At 39.5% G+C, this 10,854-nt stretch overlaps 1 protein-coding gene across 2 annotated transcripts; it reads right to left on the bottom strand.

Annotated features, from left to right (window-relative positions):
- Positions 1 to 4,012: 4,012 nt before the first annotated feature.
- On the bottom strand, positions 4,013 to 10,621 carry LOC108443171 (sesquipedalian-1-like). Of its 2 annotated transcripts, none has more exons than XM_017723626.2 (4): positions 10,477 to 10,621; positions 9,571 to 9,706; positions 8,542 to 8,845; positions 4,013 to 7,232 (listed from the first exon to the last, which is right to left on the bottom strand). In XM_017723626.2, exons 2-4 carry the CDS (start codon positions 9,649 to 9,651, stop codon positions 6,832 to 6,834), a joined length of 786 nt encoding a protein of 261 aa, XP_017579115.1. In that variant the 5' UTR covers positions 9,652 to 9,706; positions 10,477 to 10,621; the 3' UTR covers positions 4,013 to 6,831. The 2 variants fall into 2 exon arrangements, with proteins under 2 accessions (XP_017579115.1, XP_017579114.1); XM_017723625.2 differs by lacking the exon at positions 10,477 to 10,621 and adding an exon at positions 10,035 to 10,116.
- Between the last annotated feature and the right edge of the window lie 233 nt (positions 10,622 to 10,854).

Below are 10,854 nucleotides of genomic sequence, written 5' to 3' on the forward strand. Positions count from 1 at the left end.
TTTTTTTATAACAAAGCCAGCTGTTTTATTTATTTATTCATTCATTCATTTATTTGAACATTTGAGTTTTGGCTGGAATTGAAGAAGCAAGAAAGGACTGAGGGAGGCTACGAAAGACAGTGCATGCATTCTTTAAAAAAAGTAAGCGTGTCAGCTGTTGCTGTTGAGTCTGAAATAGCTCGAGCTTCCTCCAGTTCTCGCAGAGCGGCCTGTTTTAACCACTCCGATCATTGAGAAATGGCCTTAAGCGGCTTTTTCTCAACTCCATCACCCACACAGGCCTTCCTCTCTCTCTCTCTCTCTCTGTCTCTCTCAACGCTCGGCCGTGCTGCAGCTCACTCTGCAGGCCTTACGATCAGTGGTAAGTGATGTGTCGTATTAGCTGATTTAGGCAACAGAGACTAATATGTTTATTAGCTGGGTCACTCTACCATAAAGACTCCATACTGGACTTCCAGCAAATGAGCTCTATATAAAAATAAAGATAATAAATAAATAAAATAAATAAAGTATTTTTTATCTGAAACCACAGTTTTGTTGCTTGCTTTTCAGTTTACATTGAAGATAAACCATTGTAAGAAACCTGTCTGTCCTGTGTTAAATTATATATATATATATATATATATATATATATATATATATATATATATATATATATATATATATATATATATATATATAATTTAACACAGGACAGACAGATATATATATATATATATATACAGATATATATATACACATACACACTCATTTTTCTTTGTCTTTGGTGTTACAGAAACAAATAATATAATAAAAAACAGGCAAACCTTCTTACAGTTTCCTCAATAAACGAGCAAATCTAATATTTTTGTCCCATTTGTTTAAAATCTGATGGACAAACTTTTGAGCATCACTGTGTATTGATATACAGTCATGTGCAAAAGTTTGAGCGACCCATAAAAACTAAATTCTTTACACATTTCATTGCACAATTTCTATTTTGTGGAGAAAAAAAAATTTAGCATATAAAGTGTGCCATAACGTTTGCAGCCACATTGTAGGTTTTATTTTCTTCCCGAATACGTAACATTCAGCAAATAAACACTAATCGTGCATTAAAGTGTGCAGAAAACGTGTTCACCTACTTCAACTTAGAAAAATCTACTGAACTTGGGCTGCATCTTAACTATGTAATGAAACAAATACTTTGCTAAATCTGTCGAGTTCCCCTTTAAACTAGATAATAATAACCAAGCAACCACCTGGGATACCATAGCAATTGCCTAGCAACTCCCATGCAACCTCCTAGGATATCATGGTAACGGCCTAGCAACACCTTAGCAATCATCACCAGGAGTACCATAGGAACCACCAAGTAACCACTTGGAATACCTTAGCAACTGCTTAGCAACACCTAAGCAATCATCACCTGGGGTACCATAGGAACCACCTAGCCACCACCTGGGATACCTTAGCAACTGCCTAGCAACAACTTAGCAGTCATCACCAGGGGTACCATAGAAACCACCAAGCAATCACTTGGGATACCATAGCAATTGCCTAGCAATAACTTAGCAACTGTCAGGAGTACCATAGCAACCACTTAGCAACATCCTACTGACCACCTAAAATACCAAAGTAACTGCATGATAAAGTAGAAACAGGCAGGAAATGTTTATGTTGTGCAATCACTCTGCGTTCTCTTCAGGAAAAGCACTTTTCTAGTTCCTCTCTAAAACAAACATACACTTCTTTGCTTTCTACTGGTCACTCCACCCCACCCCCTTTAATTCTCTGGCCTGAAAGCATTAAAGCATTGTGCCCTTTTAGCCCTCCCCCCTACATGTGTTGCATTCGTAGGGCACTTTTTTGTTGGCAGCTTTTAGGAGCAATAAAATTCCACCTGTTACAACAGACAAGCACAGATCAAGAGGTGAGGGCAGAACAGACGGCCTCAGTGTCCTGCCCCACATTACTGACCATTTTCTGTTGTCAGCAGTTAATAATTAACTAGCCTAGCGCAACATTTGGTGACCTTTCTTAATCGGTAGCTGAAAATTAACACAATAGTTTAGTGAACATGTACTCAGTTTTCCACTTTCCACAAACATCAGTGAGCTGAGACGTTTTGTCTCTGAAGCTTCTTTAGTTTCGCACTGGAGATACAAAGGCAACCAAGCTAAAAAGTAATGGAAGCTTATACCCCAGTAATTAGCATGGTGCTAACTGGGGGGCTAAATCAGAAGTGGTGGGAATAAGGGTGGGAATCTCTTGGCACCTCACGGTTTGAATCAATTCGATTAGGATTCAGAGGCTGCGATGTGATTATAAAACGATTATCGATGATTTTTTTCTATACAGGATTTCTATTTTCTCACTGTCTGAGGACTTGGTAGTTTTAAAGCAAAGTATTTGTAATGATCCATCATGAATTTACTCCCAATATCTTTTATTAATAAAGAGAGGAAAAGCGGCCGTAGCTGAAACTTAAAGCAGAGCAAAGCAAGTCTGCGCTTTCGTTTATATTGTTTAGCCTAAATTAGGACATCAGCAGACACTGAGACATACTGGACATTAAATGTTGTTGTTTGATTGTTGTTGAAAGGACAGAATGTCTTTTCTTAACTTTTATGTTGTGACTCCTGATCTAACCTGGCTTTTAACGCAGAGGGAGCCAGTCGGATTTCTCGCTCATCCAGTTGTGTTTTTGTTATGTGCCTCCAGTCTGTCCGAGTGGTGGACTTTCCCACTTCCAAGTACTGCCTTTTGCGTTCCATCAACATTATGTTATAAATGAAATATTTAGAATTAGACATTTGTGAATCGATTCAGAATCGTTCATGTCCGCATCGCGATGCATCTAAGAATCGCTTTTTCCCCCATCCCTAACACAGTGTCTCTGATTGTTTCACAATTTGTCCATAATTTAATCGTTTAGATGTAAACAGAGTCATTCAGAGTGGTTTCTTAGCAGTGGTGGTGATGGGAACCAGGGGTTGCCATGACTACAACACAAATATAGACATTTTATTTACTATTTAGAACCACCAGTAAACCTCCACATGTCTTCTGGGCGTTTATATGGAACATTGATGATGATAAAATAATGATTAATCTGAAAATAAGTTTGCTTTGGGAACTATTTTGCCTCACAATGTCCCACATGTATCCCTCCACCATGAACTACCATAAAACAATGTTTCAGGCATTAGGCCATTTCATGTAATAGCTTTCTGTCAGGGAGCCTTTAGAGGTGGACATCTGGCTCCATCTGGTTCTGTATAGACCCATGAACACTCCAAGACCCGTTTGCATGATTTAAGGGTTCTTTGATGGAGAATGTGCTGTGGATTGTTCTACACAGAACCAAAAAGGGTTCTTATATTGTAACAACCTTGATATCATAACAATAGAAGAACCCTTTTCAAAAAAGTCTCTATAGAACCATCTACGATAAAATCTATGGTCAATCTGAATCTACCATCAATGTGAAGAACTAATTCATGATGGAAAGAACCCTTCAATGATGCAGAGTTCTTTGATTGTCCATTGCTAGAGCCATTTTCTTTACTAAAGAACCCTTGAAGAACCAAGTGGTGAATTCTGACTCGCCACGTTTCTCTAGAACAGAGCATTTCACACCAAACCAATCTGAATGACTCCGTTTACATCTTACCCATGTCATTATAAAGAAACTTTCACAGTTTAGTGGAATTCCCCTTCAAATAATCTCAACTGTATGTGGTTTGTGACACTATGATCTGTAAACATGGACATGAATATCATGGTTGTACGTTTGTCCATTTTAAACAACACATTTTGAGGCAAGTGTGAGGATTCAAATGTGCGGCTTGCACAGTGCTAATTGGTGGACATAAGCTTCCATTATTTCTTAGCTGCATTAGCCTTGAATAAACTTCAGACACCAAACATGTCTCGTCTGACCGCCTACATCTGAGGTAAGAGAGGAAAACTGTGCATTTAATAGGGCTTTAAAGAAACAACTAAACCGAATAATAAGAGAAAGAATCCATTACATTAAATAATAGACTTTATCAGGCAATATAATTTACATACATTAAGTCACAGCTTCTAGCAAATATGGTAGGTAGTATTCACCACTGATCACTCTTTTAAAACTAAATAATTATCCAGGAAACCTGGCCTTCTTCCACACTGTGGTATTAAATATTACAATACAATAAAATAAAACATCCCCAGCATTAAACATGAATTGTGCACCAATTAGCTTGTTGGTGCTTTACAAATCATCGCTGTCCAATGAAAAACATGTATCTCCATTTTTTTGCAATTTTTACTTTTCTGCATCATTTGAGCACAGCAGCTGTGCTTTACATTGTGTGAAAATGTCATGATGATTGGGCCAACAGAAATGCTCAAGAACTTCTTGGAATAAAAACTTTTTTCCATTAACTTACATTGAAAGTAAAGAACATTTTTGCCCTCTTCTGTAAAGATACTACTTTGGAGATACTCATTTTTCTTAAGTGAATCAATGACACGCATACAAAACTCATCCGCACAAAAAAAGCCTTCAGTTTCAGCATTGATAGCAGTCATTCAGTCTACACCACCTGTGAAAGGTTCACGGACACGTCGCCTTCTTTAAAAATGATCGGAGTCATGTTTAAAAAGCATCAGCGGAAATCAATCAAGTTAGAAAAACAGCCACGTGCTAAACGCAAATATACATGCCAAGATGCCACGTTGTCTGTTCTCCATCTGAGGCGATATGTCTGCGCGTCCGCCATGTTGGAGAGGTCAAGATCCGCTTGTGAACAGATTCACTTGTATTGAGAGACAAAGAGTCTCAGGATTAAATCGGACACAACTTCCTTATTACTCAACCGATTTTCACCAAATCTGTTTAGTTACCATCTTCAGTCAAGCTGAAGTCGGCTTCCTATTCGCCAGCTTCTTGAGTTTTCCTGTTCTGCCTTAAATCATGCAGCAGTCACTTTGTGGTGTCTGAAGCTGCACCATTTAAGGTGGAACGGGAAAAACCAAACAAGAATATCTACACGGATTAAGGAATGCTATAACTTACCCAGCTACAAAGCTTTAACCATCACTGTAAATATCCAACTACTAAAGTTAAGACCCCCTGAACAGACTATTAAATGAAATAAGCTTAATATAAAACCAGAGGAAAAACAATCACATCCACATGTTCTCTGTGCATCACCAACCATATGGCCATATCTACACATAAACATCACACAGACATGAGCGTGGATCACTGCGTTCCCTCCGTTATATAACCCTATCCCACTTTCTGAGAGCAATATTCTTGAAATAGTATCATTTTAGACAGTATCTTTCTTAGTCTCAGTATCTCTGCTCTGTAAAGGTACTGAATGCAGTCCAGCTGCAATGTTGACCTCCACAAAACGGTGGCGCCATTGACGTGCCTGGCTGGACCCAGCGTGGCACCTGGGTATGTATATCTATGGTGCTAATCCTCAGCTTCAAGTTCATCATAATGCCTTCTTTGGTATGATGAGCAGGATTTGCCTAAATAATGATCTGACAGTTTTCTTTCCAAACTGTGCTCAAAGCACATATTGAAACCCTTTTGGTTGAAACACCTGAGTGAAGATCTAAAATTTGCCAAAGAAAGCATGCTTATGTATTACAACATTTTTAAAAGCTATGTGTCTCCAATCTTTTGATGCGCTGTGGACATTTTTCAAGTTGAAAAGCCACATAAGCTCTACAAAAATAGATTTTATAACATTTCCAAGAGTTTTTGTCATGTTCCTTCTTGCTGCTAGAAGTGAAATCAAATGTACACAATTTTCCCCCAAATGTAGTTGAATAGGCAAAACATTCATCCAAGGTGTCCAAATTTTGCTTCTTTAGCTTTGCACTGATATACAACGGAAGCTTATACCCCACCAATTAGCACTACACAAACTCCCAATATGTGAACTTGTTTATGTGGTTTTCAATGCTGTTGTCTTAAACATGGACAAAATTCAGGCTTCAAGATGTCAAACAGTGTTAGAAACCACATCATATCAAGTCTATGATACGTTTGTGATTAAGTAGACATGCATGATACTAACTGGTGGGTCATTATTTGTTAGCTACATTAACCTTGTAGCTCCAGTGCAAAATTAAAGCAAACTTCAGGCATCAAACACAGCAGCCATGTTTACATGCAGCCTGATAATCTCTTAACAACCCAACTAATAGCTCAATTGGAATAGAATACGTCCATGTGTACACCTTAATCGGAATAGACGAGTCTGATTGAGGCCATTTGGAATGCAATTTCTGTCCAACTGAACGAGGTGGGTAATGCTGTAAATAATCTGTTAAATAGAAGAATAATATCCGTGTAAACACATGTATCTGATTATATTCCCTATTGGAAAGTTGAAGTCCGTTCTGCATGTGCGTCGTGGCATAGTGAAAGGTTTACACCGTTCAAAATGGCGGAGCAGAAACTGGTCTGCAGAGGAGATGAAGTTTACGCTCTGATCTTTAAAAGACGGCGGTGGGACGGACGTCCAGCTTATTTTCCTGAGTAAAGTAATTAAAAACACAAGCACTGCTCACTGCTGCTCATCTCACTCTTACTGACTAAGCGGTTCTCTACACATGTACATAATTTTGGATCTGTTTACTTGTAGTGAGCACGGAAACAGAGATTTTCCTCAGACTGTTGAGTAGAGTGCGCATAAACACCTTTGTCTGTAATTAATAATTATCGAAATGAATTGAATCGGCTTGGTGAAAATCTTTCCAAGTAAACACAACCAGTGGCTTATCAACCATCATCTGGAAAAAGGGAAAATTGTGTAAATTAGATTTTATTCTATCAATTCAACCCAAATCAATCAGATCTTCCTCTGGCAAGGCCGTTGTTTCCCGCCTCTTCTTCTGCCACTCGGCCACCAGTTGCCTCACCTCCTTGCCAAAGTCCTCATGCAATTTGCTGAACTCCTCTGTGGGCTCTGACCATTCCCCAAGGGGCGGTGCTGGGCCGTTGAGGGGCGTGACATGAGCGTGCCGTTTAGGCCAGAGTTTTGGGGAGCGTTTGCCGGGGTGCTTGGCACTGGTGGGTGGAATTTGAAGGTGCTGGCTGTTTCCGGGACCCCTTGATTCTTTTGCACCTGGCACAGTGTAAAACATGGAGGTTATATATGGCTTCTGAGAATGAGGCATGCTCTCTTTCACCAGCCACGAACAGTCCACCGGTTTAACTCCCAACGCTTTTGCCGTCTCTGTAAGACAAGAATACCAAGACATGTCGGATAAGCATGATATGGAAATGCAAAGTCTGATAAAGCTGATGGGAAACAAAATATTATGTTTGTTTTTTAATTAACCACACACAAAAATACAAATGCACCATTCACTATTATGCAAAAGAAAAATGATCAAATACTATTAACCACTTACATCAAAACCATATTTTTGCACACTGTAAAGATCGTTACACACTCAGTGTGATTTATTCACGCAATTTATTCAGGTGAAAAACTAATTTGAGCATTTGCATGACATATCTTGCATAGCAAACTAAATTATTCAGAAGGTGAAAATACAACATTATTTAGTTTATCCTATGTTAGATTTTTGCAAACTTTCACTGACAACATGAACTTTCGGACCAATCAGTCTTCTCTGCTGTTGGCATGATGACAACCAAGATGACAGAGCAGCTGTGCTCCCGAACTTTTTCACAGATGTCTAAAGGATCTGAATCTCCAAAAGCAGCTCAAATTGAGCTCATACTAGACTATAAACTTTGGACACTGCAACCCTTAATGATGTGTTGATCACAGAAACTGTTCAGTTTGAGTTGGGTAGAGTTCGAGTTTGAGCTCTGGGCAGCTTTTGACTGTCGCTAGAAGGCCGGATTCCCCTTGTAAGTAAGATATGCCTGTCACAGGACTGAGGAACAGGGAGAAAATTTTGTGGTAGCGAGGACTGCGAGAACTTTGTCACAGTAGACAGAAGATGACGTGAATTTATAAGGTTTGAAGGAGAATTTATAGATTGGAAGGAGGATGGGTTAGAGGTATATTCCACCTCCCAGACGTCAGTTACTGCATAACTCTATTGTCCAGCTCTACTGACTGGCAGCTTTATGCTAACTTAATGCAATCCTCAGTGGGACGGAGCTGGACTTTTCAATATCATTCAGTACCATTTCTAATAATTTTACACATTTATAATGCACAATTTTGACTTTGATTAAAACCCTAAAGAAACTTTGATTAAAACCCTAAAGACTTTGATTAAAACCCTAAAGAAAAAAAACAAAAAAACAGCTCTATTTCTTCTCCTTCCTTGTCTAGTGAGTAAAATGCACTCACATAAAACATAGTTAAGACCTAGAATAACGTTATATTAAACTTAATATCTAGAAAGAAGTTCATTTCCAGAATGAAGTTTATTATTTCAACCTAATGAATAGTTTTAATAATATGTATTAATCAAATATGGAGGCAGAAAGCTTAAATAAAATAATCACAGTATATTATTTTCATTAAATGACTGTTTCCAAACGACTCCGTCCTGTCTTACCCTGGTACTGCTGGCGCAGGTCCTGTAGGAGGATGGAGAGGAAGCTGTGGTTGGCTGAGTGGAGGGCTTTAACCCAGCCCTCCTGGCTGTCCTGGTTCTCGGCTGAGAATTTGTAGGTGCGCAGGCCAGTCTCGCTGAACACCAGAGAGAAGGCGAACTGCTCATCCGATTCACACAGCTGTACGGAACAGCCCTCCAACACAATGACCCCTAAAATCTCCCTGTCCCCCGGGCGGTCCCGGTAGAACAGCAGGTTCCCTTTGAGGGTGCACCAGCGCTTCTGATACGAGGTGTTCACTTCACCCTGCGGGGACATCAGACAGAACACAGAGGTTACTGGCTAACTAAGGGTGCAAATCCCAGACCTCACAATTCAAACTGATTTGATTCCTTTAGGGAATGATTAACTGACCAACGTATTGTTGCTTCTAATGCCAGACTGAGGTACATAACTGCTTGAAAACCCTATCAAACATGCATTGTTAATATTGGATTTTTTTTTTTTAGATAACTGTCATTATAGGTCTACAACACATAGCCTAATCCACTGAATGGGCTAATAATGGACAGAGTTAAAGGTTACATGAAAGGCTGCTGGTGTTTGCCAAATAATGAGAAATGAAAATACGAGATTTTGTTCAATCAGCAATGATACGTATAATAATTGGTAATGAAAATAAACCCTATCTAACCAACTATTATCTAACAATCTGTCCATTAGTGTCACCCATTGCTCACACATTCAGCCACATGCACAAAGAATGCTTGTAGATCAGTTAGAAATGTGTTGACCAAATAGGACACACATGAGCTTAAGGTCACCATGCCTAATGCCAAAAGTCGACTAGAGGGGTATAAAGCTCTATCAAGACCTATCCCATGCTCAAATGGTTCTCTGCAGGGTTAAATTGTTCTTCATACTGATGTATACCCGTTCTATATAGAACCCTATAGGTGAAATGGTCCTATATAGAACTAAACTGAACCATTCCCTTTACAAAAGAACTGTGTTTTCTACATATAGCCCACCTTTTTGTACAGGAAGCCCTCCTTAACCACAGGTGCACTACAGGACAGGTAGTGATGCAGGATCTTCCCATGGATCTTCATCCCTGAGCTTCTTCATCTAAACCCCACAGCATAAGAGATCTGTGGTTGTTCACATCTGGTATGAGTAAAAAACACAATAAATAAGCTTAAAGCTTTTTTAAACACTCTGTTTAATGTCGTTACCGATTCTACTCACTCTTACAGAAGATTTAGCCATCAGAAGCGGATTATTAGAGAGGAGAAAGGTGTATTAAATAGATGTAAACACTAAAATTTGCTAATAGCACCTCCTCACAGTTCCTGTCGACCTTTCCAACTCATGACTGACGAGAAAACACGTTGAAAAAGCTGAAAAGCAGCTTCTGCCACTAATATTACTCGCATTTAAATGAAAACGGAAAAAATGACAACATTACGGCGGTGTAGTTTCTGTATTTGCTTACCAAAGCTGGTCTGCCAACATAGCAGCGTTTCGCAACTTCACTGAGTTCGCTTCTCATTCGAACTTCGCCGTTCCACCTTAAATGGTGCAGCAGCTCCATTCGGCGACAGAGGCGACGAATGGAGCTGCGGCACCATTTAAGGTGGAACGGCGAAATTCGAATGAGAAGCTGGCAAAACTCGACTTCCGCAACGCGAACCAGCGCCTTTAACACGACTCTATCAGAAACCTTCGAGACAACTTGTAGCCGTTTGTTCGCCTGCGTTCCGAACATTTTAGCTCATTTTTATTCCGTTTTATCACAAATATGTAGATTTTGTGCCTCCGCGATACGTAATTTCAGCCAAATCTGTTAGCTTTAGCATTCTGTGAAGATAAATAATACAGGTAGACGTTGGACGCTTATTAGCATCACATTACAGACTTTTTATTTTTGTGTTTACCTGTGAATTAAGCCTTTCCTGGTACGCTCTCATTCTGCCCGTAGTCTCTGAATTTGGTTCTAGCTTCACCTCACCTGTACGTGTAAATACATCATCAGATATTTAAAGATAAACATCTTCAACGAATAGCCGTCGCAGTTTCACATTCACCTGTTGATCATTTTGTTTCCCACCCGTTTTCCGACACAGACTGGCTTGGGTCTTGCGTGGGTCGTTTGAGCTGAATATGCACCGGTTAGCCATAACATGATGACCACCTCCTTGTTTCTACGCTCATTGTCCATTTTATCAGCTCCACTTACTGCACAGGTGCACTTTGTAGTTCTACAGTTACAGACTGTAGTCCATCTGTTTCTCTGATACTTTGTTACCCTGCTC

Source organism: Pygocentrus nattereri, chromosome 13 (assembly GCF_015220715.1).
Source record: "Pygocentrus nattereri isolate fPygNat1 chromosome 13, fPygNat1.pri, whole genome shotgun sequence".
Lineage (NCBI taxonomy): Eukaryota > Metazoa > Chordata > Actinopteri > Characiformes > Serrasalmidae > Pygocentrus > Pygocentrus nattereri.

Coding starts and splice junctions, on each gene's coding strand:
- LOC108443171 (XM_017723626.2), bottom strand. CDS start 9,651: ATGAAGATCCATGGGAAGATCCTGCATCACTACCTGTCCTGTAGTGCA. Junction 8,846..9,570: donor AGGGCTTCCTGTACAAAAAG/GTGGGCTATATG, acceptor ATGTCCCCGCAG/GGTGAAGTGAACACCTCGTA. Junction 7,233..8,541: donor CCTGCGCCAGCAGTACCAGG/GTAAGACAGGAC, acceptor CTTGTCTTACAG/AGACGGCAAAAGCGTTGGGA.